This window comes from Rutidosis leptorrhynchoides, chromosome 6, assembly GCF_046630445.1.
Source record: "Rutidosis leptorrhynchoides isolate AG116_Rl617_1_P2 chromosome 6, CSIRO_AGI_Rlap_v1, whole genome shotgun sequence".
In the NCBI taxonomy this organism is placed as follows: Eukaryota; Viridiplantae; Streptophyta; class Magnoliopsida; order Asterales; family Asteraceae; genus Rutidosis; species Rutidosis leptorrhynchoides.
The window spans coordinates 366,410,307-366,428,088 of NC_092338.1; the positions used below are offsets into that span (position 1 = coordinate 366,410,307).

The 17,782-nt window shown below is 33.2% G+C and overlaps 2 protein-coding genes across 2 annotated transcripts; one reads left to right on the forward strand and one right to left on the reverse strand.

Moving 5' to 3' along the window:
* Positions 1-656: 656 nt before the first annotated feature.
* Positions 657-7,722, forward strand: LOC139855853 (uncharacterized). The gene is made up of 11 exons (XM_071845096.1): positions 657-2,303; positions 3,029-3,268; positions 3,621-3,750; positions 3,916-4,068; positions 4,210-4,403; positions 4,548-4,617; positions 5,510-5,716; positions 6,431-6,663; positions 6,747-6,825; positions 7,168-7,305; positions 7,384-7,722. The coding sequence occupies exons 1-11, from the start codon at positions 877-879 to the stop codon at positions 7,597-7,599; spliced, it is 3,087 nt and encodes a 1,028-aa protein (XP_071701197.1). The 5' UTR covers positions 657-876; the 3' UTR covers positions 7,600-7,722.
* A 96-nt stretch (positions 7,723-7,818) lies between these two features.
* On the reverse strand, positions 7,819-12,275 carry LOC139851969 (uncharacterized). The gene is made up of 13 exons (XM_071841166.1): positions 12,039-12,275; positions 10,954-11,051; positions 10,742-10,824; positions 10,460-10,586; positions 10,295-10,358; positions 10,018-10,115; positions 9,815-9,899; positions 9,526-9,649; positions 9,102-9,203; positions 8,926-8,990; positions 8,527-8,608; positions 8,353-8,432; positions 7,819-8,263 (listed from the first exon to the last, which is right to left on the reverse strand). The coding sequence occupies exons 1-13, from the start codon at positions 12,227-12,229 to the stop codon at positions 8,206-8,208; spliced, it is 1,257 nt and encodes a 418-aa protein (XP_071697267.1). The 5' UTR covers positions 12,230-12,275; the 3' UTR covers positions 7,819-8,205.
* Positions 12,276-17,782: the final 5,507 nt, after the last annotated feature.

The following is a 17,782-nucleotide window of genomic DNA, read 5'->3' on the forward strand; positions in this document are numbered from 1 at the left end:
TAACCCAAATCTTGAACGAACTCCGACATGTTTGCAATATCAGAAATTTCTTCGGCACCCTTAATCTCTGGTAGATTGAGCATATCTCTGAAGTCGTCCAACACGGATTTAAGAATAGAACATGAAAATGTAATAGAGACATCTTCTATTGATGATATATAAGGCGATAGAAAATGTCTACATCATATCGGAAACTTGTTAAGGTATTTGATTTCAATCTAGCAAAAGATATTTGAAATTGTAGTTTTTTACAATATGAATAAAAAAAACTAGAACTGAACCGTTAGGACGATGCAATTTTTGTTATAAAAGAAAATTTTTCATGGTCATTTGTTACAATGTAAAAATAAAAATGTAGGTCAAAAATAAAAATGTATTTCATATTAATCAAGAGTCAAGCTTTTTGAAATGGGGACACCATGAAACAAGTATATCATATGAACACAAACCCAGTAATCATATTATATATTATTATTATAATAATTATAATTATAATAATTATAATTATTTATAATTATAATTATAATTATAATATGATTATAAATTTAAATAATAAATAAATAATTATAATTAAAAAATAAAATAAAAATTGAAAAACCCAATGACCCTCACTCTCGAAACATTCATTCATTCATTTTTTTCCAAAATTAAATCAATCTAAATCTAAATCTAAATTCTTTTTTCAGATCAAAACTGACAAAACAAACCTGAAATTTGTTATTACATGATCAAACCTGATCAGATTAACTAACACCTTCATTTCACCGGAGATATTAACGCCGGCGTATTCAGATTCAAATATTCAATCGCCGGTCAGTTTTCTTCATTTTTGAAGTTTTTCGTATAGATTTTGTCAATTTCGATACAATTATAATAATGAACTCTTCTTCATCATCGAATTCGAGTCACGAATTCTCGAATTTGAACGAAACAAATCACGTTTTAAGGTTTAATTCACCGGCGATTAGTTCAGGTCCAAATGTTACACGATCAAAGGTTGCGAAGAGTAGAAAACAAACACCTGCTTATAATCCTAATAAGTTTAATAACAATAATTTATTGGATAGAGGTCTAGGGTTTAGCCAGTTTAGGAGTCCGTATGAATCGGTCTTATTTGGTGTGAAATCTGATGTTATCGTTGACGATATGTCGAATTTGAAAATAGATAGTAATAAGGATTGTGATAATGTAAGTAAAGAAAATGACGCGTTTAATTTAAAAGGTGTCGACGAATCGATCGTTGATCAATTGCCAAATGAAATTAATAAGTTGAAGATTGAAAGTTGTTCACAAGTTATCAATAATAGTAATGTGGAGGTTGAGCTACAAAATGAGATGAAAAAGATGAATATTAAAGAGCCTGTCGATGAACGAAATGAAGTGAAAAGTTCGGTATATGATTGTAGTAATTTGCAGGCAACGAGTAAATCTGAAAAAATGGCTGAGTTTGCGTTTAGTAGTAAATTGGGAGATATCGGTGCTCCATCTTATGTAGAGTTTAAAACGCCCGATATGAAGAGTAATATGTTTTCTGGATTGAATAGATTTGAAGGTAGGAAAGAATTTGTTAAAGATACTACTAGGTCAAAGTCAAAGAAAAAGAAAGGAAAGTCAAAACCACCCGTTGTTAGTCAATCACGGGTTATAGAAGATTTTGGGTTTAACAGAACTGGAAATTTGGATACTTTTGAAACGTACTCGCCTATGGATATTTCTCCATGTGATGATAAACTTTCACGAGAAACTTCTGTGACATCAGACGATGGTTCACAAGTTAATGAACAAATTAACGTGTCGAGTGAATCACATATGATGTCATCAAATGTTACAACTGATGATGAAACTTGTGAAACCGAAAGCTATAAGTCTGCAAAAGAAAATCTGGAATGTAATAGTGATAGTTTTGTTACAGCGCTAGATACTGATGTGAGTTCATCTGCAACATCTGGGATACAAGAAAGTGTGTTTAATTTTGTTTCGAAGTCGGAAAATGTCAGTAAGGGTAACTTTACCTTTGCTGCATTTTCTTCTAGTCAAAGTCAACTTCCATCGGATGCACGTCAGCATAAAAAAAAACTTCCTTTAAAATTTGTTCGTGATACATACAGTTCCTCATCTGCTGAGTTGATCCCGATTATGGGGAATTCATCTCTTTTGTCACCTGCGAATGTTGATTTGCCTACATCACGTCTAAAGAAGGATAACATAAACCTGGTAAATGGACAAGATTTTACGCATGAAACTGTGATTAGTTCGTCTTCCAGTAAATTAGCAGAGGAAGCCTGTGAGAAATGGCGGTTGAGGTGCAGTAATCTTTCTTATACTGTCATATTTATTCACTTTAGCTTATTAGTTAACAAATGAATGTTAGGTTAAAGCACTAGCAGTCTGACTGTATAGGTGGGCCAGGTGTCAATGATGGGCTAGTTACGTAAAGGGCCGTCAAAACATGATGGGGTTGGACTAAATTGTTAAAACCTTCTTGTATTATATCTTTTTAATAATGCAGAACAATTTACTGGTTTTGAACTGTGATAAGAAATGCTTCTTTTTCCGGCCCAAAATTATTGTTCACGTGTATATTATATAGTTTATCACAATACTAATTGTACACTTCCAAGAGTGAACAGGGTATGAATGAGCAAGTTTGATCATCCTACCCGATTAACCCATCACAATTTGGGGCTCGGAGAAAAAGAAAAAATGTCACATTCCTGAAACAAAAACAAGGTAGAACTCGTTCAGCTAATAAAAACATGTATTTCAATGGTAATATTGTTTGAAAATGAACCAATATATGTTTGAATATATATTTTTGGTGACATTCGAACCTTTTGATCTACTTGACACACTAAACCATTTCCATTTTAAGAATTTTTAACAAAACCAACCCCGCTCATTCGAGGCAAATATAACCCAAACTGGCCCATTTGCCCATAAGAGGGTCAATTTTGCAAAAAAAAAAAAAAAAAAAAAAAAATTGTTAACAGTTCTATAGTCATATCTGACTAATGGTGAATTATATCAGGGGAAACCAAGCTTATAGTAATGGTGATTTGGCTAAAGCAGAGGATTGTTACACACAAGGGTTAAACTCTGTATCTCAAAATGAAAAATCTGGAAACTGCCTTAAGGCGTTAATGCTCTGTTATAGCAATCGTGCAGCTGCTAGGATCTCTCTTGGAAGAATGAAAGAAGCTTTAGGAGACTGTCTGATGGCTGCTACCATAGATCCTAACTTTGTCAAGGTTCAAGTTCGAGCTGCACAGTAAGTCATACTTCTTATATTAATAATTTAATCTATACGCCAATGGGGCTTTGCCTCATTGGTCACCATGTTAACATGGTGTTCGAGGAGACCAGGGTTCGAGTCTCGGGGGGGGGGGGGGATTTTCGTGAATTAACTTCGTGAGCTAACCACTAACATTGCCTTTCAAAAAAAAAAAAAAAAAAAAAATAATTTAATCTATACGTTTTTGACTTACGAATAGATTAGTCATTACGTTCACATGTTAATTTGCATTCGTTAATTTTTCTATATTTTAGTACTCTAGACCTTTAGTTTAATTTATACTTACATTTAGAACTTCTTTTGTTGTAAATATTTTGTATATATGCAGTTGTTACCTTGCTATGGGAGAGATTGAAAATGCGAAAACACAGTATACGAAGTGCTTGCAGTTAAAGGCGGATAACAACGTGGACAAGAAATTTCTATCAGAGGCCTCTGAGGGTCTAGAAAAGGCACAGGTAATATGAATTTTCTGTTCAGTTTAATCCATACTCTGTTTGTCACCAAGTAATGCAACGTTGACACAGACACATCTCATTAAAATGTTACCATCAGGAAGGTATATAAAACTGAGTTGGTAATATGGGAAAGTTTTAATATTTTTGATTTTTTTATTTGTCCAGAAAGTGTTGGAGTGCACTAAGAAATGCACTGATCTATTCAATAGACGATCTTCTGAAGACTTAGAATGTGCATTGAGAGTTATTAATGAAGCGTTACAGATCAGCAGCTGCTCAGAGAAATTGCATCAGATGAAAGCAGAAGCTCTTTTCATGGTTAGTGTTATTATTAAACCTAAAGAGTTGGCTTTGTAATTGTATTCAATGGCCTTGTGTTTATTTTCACACATGGTTTTAAGTTGAATTTGTTGGGTCAAATGGACCCCATGTTTATTGTGAGTTCTTCCGATTTTGCAGTTGAGGAGATATGAACAGGTCATTCGGGTGTGCGAACAGACTCTTACTTCCGATGAAGTCAACACAACTACTAGTTCTTCACCTATGGTATGGAAACTGCACCTCATTGTTAGATCCTATTTTTATCTAGGAAGGCTGGATGAGGCTCTCGAATTTATCAATAAACAAGAGAATTCAAGCCATTTAAATGAAAGGTATCCCTTTTGTCTCTTTTTCAGCTACATAAATGCTACACAAGAAAGCTTTTTTTTCCTTTTTTATGTTCTTTTGGCTTTTTTTTCACTTGATTTGAAGCAGGCAACGCTAAAGTTGATATACTCGTGTCATTGATTTTCCAGGGCAGGAAATGCGAGTGAGGAACCAGCAATACCTTTAGCTGGAACAATACGTGAGCTTTTATCTTGGAAGGTATGGGTTTAACACAGTAAAAGATGCACAAATACAAAAGCATGTAACAAGTCTCTTTTTTTCCTATTTCCAAGCTTTTGATCATAAGTACTTTTAACTTTGTTGATGTCCCATGACTAATAATGACTTACTAACTAAATTCATTTATACTTGATTTTTATTCAATTTATTTCATGTAGAGTTCTTTAGTTATAAGCAACTAACCATCACAATTGCCCGGTGGTTGGGCCCCCACTTTAGTTATAAGCAACTAACCATATCACAAGATTGCCCAATGGTTGGGCCCCTGATCCTTGCAAGAAGTCTGAGGTTCAAATCTTGTGGTGGCCAGGGAAGGGTTGAAAACGTCCACAAAGTAATCCGGCTAGGCCACATACAACATGGGGTTGGAATATTCACCCTTTCGGGTAACTCGAACAAGGAAAACCCTTATAGCTTACTAACTAATAACTAGTTACAAGCAATCCCTTATTTGGATCAAGAATGACATACACTATACATTGGATGTTTATCCGAACGTTGTAGTTAATAAGAAGTATGATGGCTACTAAATCTACCATCAAATTCATAATTCGCTGATGTATGATGATTATATGACATGAAAGGAGGACAACCCAGTAAAAGAAATAGAATGTAAGATTAAGACTGATTGTTGTGTCATATTATCAAGCCAATATTGTAAATTGATAAGTTTGATGGTATGTGTATAGTGGCATCATTTATATTTTACAATTCATTTAAGTCTTCATGGTATGCTACACTCTTTTCCTCGAGTGTAAACAGTTGATGTTTTTTACAACCCGAACAAAGACTCTCTTGACCACCAATGTTCAAGCTTTAAAAAGAGGTTGAGAACTGTATGTTATGATTAGATCTGTGTTTATGTGTGCAGAAAGCAGGAAATGAAGCATACAAATCAGGAAAACATGCAGAAGCAGTTGAACAATACACTGCTGCGTTATCATGCAATGTTGAATCTCGTCCATTTGCATCGATATGCTTTTGTAACCGAGCTGCAGCATACAGAGGTTTGGGGCAAATTACAGATGCCATTGCAGATTGCTGCTTAGCTATAGCCCTCGATCCTAACTATGTCAAGGTTCGTGATGTAACAAATGATATATCCTGAGATTTTTACTACAATGTCGATTGACCCAGTGATATCAATGGTGGCAAGATGGTGGGATGCGTAATGGATCAAAACAGGTTTAGCTGAGACGCACCATCTAATGTGCGCAGTGCAGTTGGTAAACGGGGCGGTTCAGTTGACCCACAAACATTTTCTCTGAAAATTATAAACACATACCGATGATTTAGGAGGTTTCATGCACTAATAAATTTTTTTTTGAACGGCCGTTAGGAGTCACTGACGGGGTCCGAATGCGATGTCGGAACCCACCAACCCGATCATTTCTCTAGACAAACCAATACACTCCTACCGCCCCATAGGGGAAACCTCACGATGAATCCACAAGGGCATCGCGTGTGGTAAAACTCCCTCGGGTGAGGCTCATATAAATGAACGGGTAACCACAATGGAAATATTTTTGCAGAACATGGGAGTTGAACCCCTGACCTCCCTTGTAGGAAGTCAGGTCACCACCAATGTGCCAACACTTTGCTTCATTCACTAATTAGATTAGACTACCATTTATAAGAAATAGACTTTGGACTAGATGCTTGACGTGCGTCACAATTATTTATTCCCATCTTCGCAACCATTTTTTCTTTAATACTTACCGGTAGATGGTAAAAGATTACTTTCCGGTAGATGGTAAAAGATTATGATATGATTAGAACAATACTAATGCAGGCAATATCTAGACGGGCCAGCTTGTATGAGATGATTAGAGACCATGGACAGGCATCAAAAGATCTACGGAGACTGATCTCTCTTCTAACAACACAGGTGGAGGATAAGGGTGATCTGTCTGTAGCATTGGATAGATTAAGCATTATAAATGAGCTAAAGCAAACTCAACTACAACTTTCAAATGTCGAAGAACAATCAAGAAAGGGGATCCCATTAAATATGTACCTCATATTGTAAGCTATTTCCACATGCCTAATAACATTATTATTTTATTTCCTTTATGAAGTGATGAATGATATTGTTTTGAAATTTACAGGGGTGTTGAATCAGCTGCTTCAGCTCCAGATATTAAAAAGGCATATAGGAAAGCTGCACTCAGACATCATCCTGATAAGGTTGCACTGAACTTCTGAAATATTGATTGAGTTGTATCTTTTATCTCTAGATGGTCAAAGAAGGAAAATCGATATTTTTGGTTAAGAGGAAAATGGATTGAATGCGCAAAAAGTATCCAATATGTATTTTGCTTATGAATGGGCCAATTAGGTGTGTGTTTTATTTCTAACATAAGAAAGATAAGATCAACAGTTGCCAAGAACTCTGAGATTCATTTTTTGATCAATCTAGCATAAGTGTTTCGGGTCAACTCAACATGTGTTAGAAGTTATTCATCACCCAACCCATTGTAGAGAAAATTTGGTCTTTGCCGTGTTGAAAATCATGTTTTGATGATGCAGGTTGCCCAGTCACTTGTGAGAAGTGATGATGGAGATGATGGAATATGGAAGGAAATAGCTGAAAATGTCCATAAAGATGCTGAAAGGCTTTTCAAAATGATTGGAGAAGCATATGCTGTTCTTTCCAACCCTTCTAAAGTAAGTTCACTCTCACTTTCTCTCATTCTCTCCCTTTGTTTTGACGTGTATCTTAACGTGTTCCGTTGTCTTTTCTAGAGGGCACGATATGATGAAGACGAAGAGGCGAGAAAAGAAACTAATAAATTTACTAGAAGCAAGTCTTCAAGAATGGCTACAGATGTCCAAAATTCTGTATATGAACGAAGCGCGAGTGGATATCAATGGCAAGATTCTTGGAGACCCTACGGCAATACCCAGTATACAGATTCAGAAAAAAAGTATGGTTCCTCGTATAGGTATTCTAAATACTAGTAATGGGTTTCAGTAAAAAAGATCTTCATTTTTAAAAGTCCAAGCATTATTGCCGTACAAGTCAACCATGAGCCAACCATGCATGGAAATTGGCAATCATGGTTTCAGAAAATTAAATGACCTTGAGGAGAGCCTCTAAGGTTGAGGTTTCTGGTGAATGACTTTTTGCTTTGGTGTGAACAAACTGTGTTTACTCTGTTACAAACTTGCCAACACAGTTGAGTATGCCGGTTAACAAAAGGAACGTTAACTGACTTGTAGATTTGATCAAGCGACCTGTTGCATGTTTGATGTGTTATTGGGTCCTACCACGAACCTTCATGTGTGTTATGTGTGCGTTTCTGGTGTGTATACTGTAATGCGAGTTTCTACAAGATCCTGACCTGGTGTGTATACTGTAATGCGAGTTTCTACAAGATCCTGACAATAGAGCACAGTTTTTTTTTTTTTTTTTCATGTTTCAATGATATGTGTTTAGCATAGGTTTCTCGTGTGATTGTCGTTTTGTACAATCAAGTCTCAGCTTTGTACATATTAAATTGCTTTGTTTTCTGTAGTAAAATCTGGTGTATGGTGTGGGTGAATCTGGAGAAATTTGTTGAGATATTACACATATATTCCAAGTCCAAGCTCCTTAGGATTTGTTTCCACCATCCATGGAGACCTGCAGACATAAAATAATCAAAGACTTAATTTTTTTTATTCGTTAAAACTTTAAACTCGTACGTTATGAAGGGAATGGAAGAATAGTACTTGTGCATTGCGAAATTAATTGTTCCTTGTGCAGCTCGTTCAAGAAGAAGTTCACGCGCCTCAATGGCTATCCCTTCAGGCTATACATATATAATGGAATCGCATCGCATAAGTGCATATAAACATAGAAAGTTTGTTAACTAGTTTATGTTATTGTCATGCTGTAATGTGTACCTCTTCGGGAAACCATACGCCTGGTTGTGTGCTTCCCTCAAGAACAGCAAGAGCAAATGCAGCTGTCGAATAACCAGCTGATCTGGAAAGCATTTAAGCATGTATAATACAGATCAGTCTATTCTAGCTGCATTTCAATGATAAGCAGAACAGACAAATACAGTAAAAATAATAATATTTGAAAATAAAACTACTCAAGCGGGGGATATGAGTCAAAGTTCGCCTGTTATGTACTCGTGCTTACAACGCCATACATGGATTTGTATGTAAGAAACTAATTCAATACTGTATAACTCTAACAATATACCATTTGTTTTCATATATAAAAATGCAGCAGAAATAATTATAGCTTTAACAACAGGTCACCAATTATTCTACAAGAAGTCTTGTATGACTTACACAGAGAGTCTTTTATGTGTGAAAATACCGATTGTATGCTTTCCGCCTGAACACTCCAAATCAACCTATGGAAAAAGAAGAAAAGAAATATGAAGTTACATTAGTAAACTGAGATTGTGAATGTCTTATAAAGCTAGATGATTTTCTTGAAAGATAAAGTGATTTAATTGAGTTACTCTTAGTGAGACGCGCTCTCCAGCATAGCCATCTATCACACGAACTACTGGATCAAATAACTGAACCATCTCTTGTACTTTGCTTCTGTCTCTCAAAACTTCCTATAATATTGCAAGGAAACATGTAAGATGAGTCTTTAGGCAAAATAAATAAATAAATAAATAAATAAAAAACATGTAAGATGATTTGTATAAGTTGGAATGTTAATCAACAGTTTTCAAGTTGGAGGCTTTCAAATTATAGTGTGTAAGAAACTGTAAGACTAAATAAATCATTAACGAGCATAGGTAACTATCCTACCCTTTGGACATGTAAAAACAGATGTACATGTATTGACCCAAACCCATTACCCAACTAGCCCGACTTGCCCATTTTGCCACTATTGTAAAGAAATTGATTACGATCTTCAGATTCACATCTTACAGAAGGTATGAAACGTGTCATTGCGTCCATTGCCCAGTTCCAGAAAAACGGTGCAGTTCCAAATCGAGCACTGACAGTTGGAACTTTTAGAATCTGATGGGTGCTACTCACCTCTGGCAAATTCCTGCAAACAAAAAAGATTTCATGAGTAAGATAGTAGTCAAAGTCCCTTGGTTCATGTGTTCATATTCATCGTTGAGTATAATGTCTAAAAGATTTTATATTCCAAACACAGTTATCTGCAGGGCAGTTTTGCAGATGGGTATGAAGGTAGAAATTCAAAACTTACAAGAGATACACATCTTTCTTTCCAATTCCTTTTCCGAAGTCAATGTTGACCATTCCACTGTATGGCCTTAACTTGATTTTTTCTCCTAAGATAAAAATTCCTAAATCATTAGCATCATGAAACATGAATAATTAAGCTTGAAGACAAGCATATAAATATAAGTTAGAATAAATTAACCTCTACAAGTTCCCTATGAAGCAGACCTTTATTATATGCAATAACCTCCTCTCCTAGAAGTAAAAAACTAGTGGCTAATATTGTTGGGCCAGCACCACCAGTTCCTGCTGTGTAGTAGTAGAATCTGAGACAAACATTACATTATATAATAATGGCTATTGGTTTCTTCTATTTGAGTTTTACAACAATATATGCACCTGTTACAATTATTATTATTATTATTATTTTTTTTTTTTGACAGTAAATGTGAAATAAAAAACATAACAACTTCATTACAAGGAACAATTGCAAAATGCGTAATACCTTAGTCGTTCAGGCTCACCCTTGTTTTCACCTTTTGCCACACGTACTAGCTCTGCTGCCATCACTATCAGGATAAATAGGTAACAATTATGTTAATATGTAATTGTATAAAAATTTTACAAGGAAAAAAAACATCTTTGGTTATGCAATCAAACAACTTTGTACCGTTGCTCACTCCTGGATAGATTCCGCCAGTAGTTATTGCTGGAACTTTTGCAGCCAATGCTTCATTCATTAATGATTTTGCACGTAATGCGTAATTTGTATCATCGCACACGTCGAGATATGCTGTCTGACACCAGAAAAATATTAGAGACAAAGTGTAGTTAAATAAAAAAAAAAAAAAAAAAAAAAATTCCCTACACGTATTTTTGAATTTTGAGAACTACAGTATATAATACAAAATAGACTAAAGAAATCCTCGATTTAGTTTTACCTTATTCTCACCTTGGCCCGTATAGCAGCTTCCAAAACTCTGCAATTCTCTGTTTGTTGGAATGGCCCTGCAGCATGTACCACAAGATCGACATCTGCAGAGGTAGAATGTGTATATGATAAAGTTTTAAACTAATAGGAAAATATTCAAGTGATTTAGACTATTAATTTCAAGTAGCAGACACAATGCAAAATTCTTATATATTTTTGAAGAGCTAACATACCAGCCAAAGCAGACTCCAGAAGTTTATCGTCATTTATATCGAATTCAGCAAACTCGGCGTTCTTCCCAATTGCGTCCACCATACTAGCACCTTTTTCCCTGGAACACAAAATTATATTCAAAATATAGGTTATGTTGTCATCCAAGTAAAATATACTAAGAAAAATTTACCTAAGGAAAACTTTAAATAAACGAACTCCTTTCAATCGTTTAGGTTATCAACTGATCTAATAAAATATTTGTAAAAATTGTGATGACATATATGAAGTCTGATGATTAATAACTTCTCGGTAAGAAACAATTCACACTAGTAAATAACTGAAGTAGTTTATGTTGTTTACAACTGAAATCTTGAACATACATTGGCTTTACATAAAGGCCATCCAATGTGAAATAGAATTGTAATTAGAAGTAAACCTTAATATTCTAATCATACTTTTCGGTTATAACTTATGTTTATCATAACGCACCGACATTTTTGAAGTTTAAGTTTAGTACACATCGAATATCGTCACTTCATTTTGTTACACATATATCCACGCCATCGGATGCGAAACTGAATTGTAATTGAAAGGTACATCTAAACTTTCTAATCATAAGTTATAGTTCCAATTTTATGCAATCAAAATGTAACTAGCTTGGAGAGTGTATTGCGATTATAGACGTCCAACTTTGTTCACAACTTTTATTACTTCCTTCAATGTGTTTAGATTTAATACTATACGGTTGAAATCGACAAAATCTATTGATGAACATTTGAATATCCATACTCTTTAAGTATATAAATAAGCTCTGATTCATTCATGTAAAAAAAAAAAAAAAATATAACACAAAAGATTATTTTCTGTTTCAACTCATTCTTACACTTCGTATACTCCTGCACAACGGAGTGTAAGAATATCAAATATGTATATGTATAGGTATATGTATATGTATGTATTATGTATATATGTATCATATTATCTGAATTCTACTGTACAGTTTAATTGAAACGAAGGTACTATATCAAACAGAGTAAAATTGAAGAGGAGTACTAATTACTGGTAAATATTGGGGGAATTTAAAGTGGAAAGGGAAGGGAAGTACCTGTTGCGACCAGCAATGATGATGCGGAGGTCAGGTGAGAGGTTGGAGAGAGCGATGGCGGTAGAACCACCGATTCTACCAGTTCCGCCGAGTACGAGAACCCTTGAATTGACGGTTTCCAATGGAACAGCAGCGGAAGATACCGTCGGAGACCTGATGGCGCTCCAATGGCGCATACAGGCACACGCCATATCTTTCACTTGTATTCTATCTAGAGTTCGTTACAAAACGTCTGGTTAACGGCCTAAAATCTAAATAAATTATTTAAATACTTATCTCGGATGATTCTCACACACACTTTTTTCATCCTCACACATCTATTTTAACCTTTTACTCTTCTAATAATACTCAATTAGTGTGTGAGGATCAAAAAAGTGTGTGTGAGAATCATCCATTAACCTAATGCATGTTGATATATTATATTATATTATATTATATTATATTATATTATTAACTATTATTATTATTGCTGATATTTTATAATTATTATATTTTATATTATAATATTATAGTAATGACTTTTTGTGGCGGTGATTCAACATTTGTACAACAATTATTCAATTTACATGTCACGAACCTGTCATTATTTTTTTAGCCCAGGTGATCCCTCAATTTTAAAAGTGTTACATTGGTGGTCCCTCCAGATTTTTCTCATTAAAAAACCGGTCAAGTGTTATCACGTGATGTCGTTTAAAATGAAATAAACAGTATGAAACAAAATTATGTGGTAATCACGTAATGGCAATTAACGAAAATCTTTAACATAAAATAGACGATGGGACCACCAAAGCAACATTTGTAAAATCAAGTGACCACCAGAGCTAAGAAATAATGACAGGGACGCAACATGCAAATTAATGTATAAACGAGAAATTACCAACTAGAATAGTCTAGAATAATATAAATAACCTTTGAATCTGTATCTAAAAAAAGGGGATGATTCTCACACACTGTTTTTTGATCCTCACACACCAATTTACTTGAACTCCTCCCTAATAATAGGGTAAAAGAGTGTGTGAGGATAAAAAAACAGTGTGTGAGAATCATCCCCCTAAAAAAATCCTATTAACTTTACATAAAAATAATGTTAAAATATAATTAATGAATTAAATATAGATTTTACTATAGGTTAATTACATTAAAGTTAAGTGGCATAATTTTGGTATATCTAAAACTATATATAAATTACACTATAGGTCATTTACATTAAAATTAGGTGGCATAATTTGGTATTTGTAAAATGTTAAGTTCATTTGTCATGAAAATATACAAAAAATTTCCAACTGTAATTAAACACGGTGGTAAAAAGAACTCGATGTTCATAGTCACAACGTTTGTAAGTTGATATTAAAGAAATTAATCTATAAATTAAATTGCTCTTAGTTTTTTAGTTATTATGGTACTTTTGTTTCAACAATTAGGAAAAAAAAAATAACATGCTAATTTTATTTTTGTTATACGGTAAAAGTCGTGATAATTATAATTTTATTATATTGTATGTATAATAATAGTTTGTTCTTGAATAATATAATAATATAATAAAGTAACAAATTATTTTTTACATGTTTATTTATTTTGTTACTACTATAGTATATTACATATTATTTTAAATATTTTATTCATTTCATAAAAAGTTCACATTGCCATTTATATATGTCTTGAAATAGACTTTTAAGAAAATAGTTAATAAATATCACTAAAAGTTTTAATTATTATTATTCTCAATTATTTAGTTATTTTTTCTTAATAAAACAACAAAATCTGAAACTTAATAAATATAAATATATTTCAAATCAAATAAAAATAAAAACTATGAGTATTATTATTATTATTATTATTATTATTATTATTATTATTATTATTATTATTATTATTATTATTATTATCATTATTATTATATAATAACTGTATAACTGTATATATGCATATTGGTATTGTTTATTGTTTATTATTATTGTTATTGTTATTATTAATGTACAATTTTTACCGTAACAGTAGAATTAGATAAATACTCGTATTTATATTCTTTCCACTACTTAACCCTCCACACCAATTCCTTTCCTGTGTCCATCACTCACACCAACAAGTTTAAATAGATAAATAATTACATAAACACAAATAAAGAATAATAAAAATAAAAAGATACGCCATGAAATGAAATTTTTATGAATTTTAAAAACTGGCTTGAAAAATTCGATTTAGGCTCTACACAATATCTTCAGTATGGCCACTACTCACACCAACAAGTTTTTGCCCCCTTTTCCTTTTTCTGATCATTTCACTACAAATATTCTTTACAGATAGTGACACAAACCCTAATTCTCCCTCATAATATTACTCTCCACATATATACTTACTGTTACATTACAATACTCTCATCGTTCATCACTTAATTTATATTCCTATTTTACCTCAAATTCTTATGTCTTCCATTGTTGTGGAGCTCCATCATCATTTTCTTCCTTCTTCAGTACAACGGAATCCTTCTGTTACTCAACATCATGTTCACGACTACCTCACCTTCTTATTGACCTTTTCATCTTCTCAAGATGACTGAACACAACGTAATCCAATTTATTTAATATTTTTATATTTTTATATTTTTACGTATGTTTTTAACTACTTATTATCTGTGTTACCAATGTTAACTTCCGTTTATATCACTATAATTTACCGTTTTATTACGTTGTGGTACTTGACTTTAGAAATTTCCTGAGTTGTTGAAATGTTAAGATTATTTTACCAATTTATATGTTATTAGTGTTAACTTATGTTTATATCACTATGAATTCACTGATTCTAATGATTGTTTGATACTTGAAATTATTAATTTTTGATTGATTGATATGCTAAGTTTATATTACTAATTTTGTATGTTATTAGTGTTAACTTCTGTTTATGTCACTTTGAATTCACTGTTTTGTTGGTGTTTTGATACTTGATTTTTGTAATTGTCTGATTGATTGATATACCTCGTATATCTGACTAAATTTGTATGTTATTAGTGTTAAATTCTGTTCATATCACTCTTAAGTTACTGTTGATGTATCTATACCTGAGTTTTGGAATTGTTTAATACATATTTAGTTGTATTGTATATGATCATTGTTAACTTTTGTTTATATCACTCTGAATTTACTGTTTTTACCTATCTTTTGATAATTAAGGTTTGGAATATTGGGATTGATTGGGATGTTAAGCTTATTAGGTACTAAGTCAACTTATTACAAAATAAGACTTACAGTCTTTCATAAGTGAAGTTTAGCAATATGTTAGCAATCGATTGTATCTGTATGTCTCATGTCTAAGTTTTCATATCACTCTGAATTACTCATTTTTGTTGATGTGTCTATACTTAAATTACTTAAACGTTTGTATATTGTATGATTATAGAGTGTGTTAAAGTGTACTTAAGATGTCATAGGAAGATTTTGGACTTTACTAATAGGTGGTTCTATAGAGTATTATGAAAGTTTATGATTAGTTTTGTAAATATGTAAAAGTACAGGGGTCCAATATGTAATTTATTCGTAATTGTTAGTTTAGGCGGTTTAGATAGCTTAAATAGGTTGTTAAATCGGTTAAGAGTTAATTAACAGATCATATAGATCGAGCTTGTAATCATCTCTGATCTTAATTCATTTTTCATACAATTTTTACAATTACGCTTTCGTTTATATGGTATCAGAGCTCCATGGAGCCGTGATCCTGTGATTCTTCGTCGATTTTGCTCTGCATATTACGATTAGGTCAAAATTGAATTTGTGCCTTTTGTTCGATTGCAGTAATTGAAGGTTTTCAGTTGTGAAATCATGGCGGTTACAGATGTTCATACTGACGCACAACAAAATACTGTTAATGATCCATTATGCCTGGCTAATTCTGATCATCCAGGTATGACTCTCACTAATACACCATTTAATGGTGGAAATTTCCTTGGTTGGAGTCGTACGATTAAGATGGCGTTAGGTGCGAAACTCAAATTAGAGTTTATAGATGGTACATTGCCAAAACCTGCTATTATTGATGTTAATTTCCAAAGGTGAACTAGATGTGATTATATGGTTACTTGTTGGATATTGAATTCTATGGTAGCTGAATTGTCTGAGTCTTTCTTGTATGCTACATCTGCTAGTGGTTTGTGGAAAGAGTTGGAGGAACGATATAGTCAAAGTAATGCTCCTTTGATCTATCAAGTTGAACGTGAATTAAGTAAGGTTACTCAAGGGAGTATGAGTGTTGTTGCTTACTACAATAAATTGAAGAGGTTTTGGGATGAACATCATAGCTTGAATGGTATTCCAATGTGTAGCTGTGGGAAAATGAGAGAGTGTACTTGTGGAATAACTGAAAAGTTTCTTGAGATTGATAGTAGGTCCAAGCTTATGCAGTTTCTAATGAAGCTAAATGATGAATTTGAACCAGTTAGGAATCAAATTCTGTCTATGGATCCACTACCTAATATCAACAAAGCTTATTATATTGTTCAACAAGTTGAAAGGCAGAAACAAGTCACTCATCATGACTGTGATCCTACTGCTTTCTTTGCCAATCAACACAATAAGAATGCTTCTTCTCCTGCTGGCTATAAAAGGTTTGTTAAAGAAGGAAAAGAAGATAAGAAATGTACCTTTTGTAATCAAGAAGGACATACTTATGAACAATGCTTTGAAAGGATTGGCTATCCTGATTGGTACAAAGGAAAGAAGGGAAAGAGAAATGGCAAAGTTGCTGCTCAAGTTACTACTGATTATGGTGGTTATATGCAGAAGGATACTCCTTTTAACCTAGAGTGTGAAAAAGAAATTGGTAATACAAGGGTTGACTTAGATCAGAAGATGGTCAATGCTATTTGTCAAGAGATGATGAGGATGTTTAAAGGCAAAAACATTGAAACTGATACTGCAGGTTGTTCAACACAGTATTTAGGTATATCTTTCAATGCTTCACTCAAGAACTTGACACATGTTTATAATGATTTCAATTTTGAGAAAGATTAGATATTGGATACTGGAGCTTCAGATCATATGTCACCTAATATTCATTTATTTCAAACCATTACTCTTCTCAAAAGACCCATAAAAATCAAATTACCTGATGGTAATTTTAAATGGGTCACAAAAATGGGTCAAATCCAAATTGCACCTAATCTTGTCATTTCAGAAGTACTTTTTGTACCAGAGTTCAAGGTTAATCTTCTATCTGTTGGCAAGCTGTTAAAAGCACAATTCCTAATAGCCATATTCTTTCCAACCTGGTTTGTATTTCAGGACCCTTCAATTAAGCAAGTCATTGCTGCTGGAGAAGAATTCAACAATTTGTTCATATGCAAGCCTACATCTACTGTTCCATCAAAGTTCTCCTTTGTTGCTTTGTCAAGTTTTGTAAATAGTGTTGTGGTCAATAAAACTCATGATGTATCAGTTGAGATTTTTCATTCAAGACTTGGTCATTCATCAGTTTCTAAACTGATTCATGTAACTGATTGTAAAAAGGCAAACATTTCTGAATTCTATTGTGATACATGTCTTGTTGCTAAATCACACAGACTTCCATTTTTACTAAGTCAAACAAGGTCAAAAAATCCTTTTTCCTTGATTCATGTGGACTTGTAGGGACCATATAAGGTTCCTTCTTTAAATGGTGCACATTACTTCTTTACTATTGTAGATGATTACACAAGATATACTTGGACTTATTTAGTTCATTCAAAGGAACAATTTGTGACCTTTTTCCAATTTTTA

Excerpts from the sequence above, each read along its gene's own strand:
- LOC139851969 (XM_071841166.1), bottom strand. The coding sequence starts at position 12,229 with ATGGCGTGTGCCTGTATGCGCCATTGGAGCGCCATCAGGTCTCCGACG. Across the intron at positions 11,052-12,038 it reads ATCATTGCTGGTCGCAACAG|GGAAAAAGGTGCTAGTATGG; the intron begins GTACTTCCCTTC and ends TTTGTGTTCCAG. Across the intron at positions 9,900-10,017 it reads GGTTATTGCATATAATAAAG|GAGAAAAAATCAAGTTAAGG; the intron begins GTCTGCTTCATA and ends TTTTTATCTTAG.
- LOC139855853 (XM_071845096.1), top strand. The coding sequence starts at position 877 with ATGAACTCTTCTTCATCATCGAATTCGAGTCACGAATTCTCGAATTTG. Across the intron at positions 4,069-4,209 it reads AAGCAGAAGCTCTTTTCATG|TTGAGGAGATATGAACAGGT; the intron begins GTTAGTGTTATT and ends CCGATTTTGCAG. Across the intron at positions 7,306-7,383 it reads TTCTTTCCAACCCTTCTAAA|AGGGCACGATATGATGAAGA; the intron begins GTAAGTTCACTC and ends TGTCTTTTCTAG.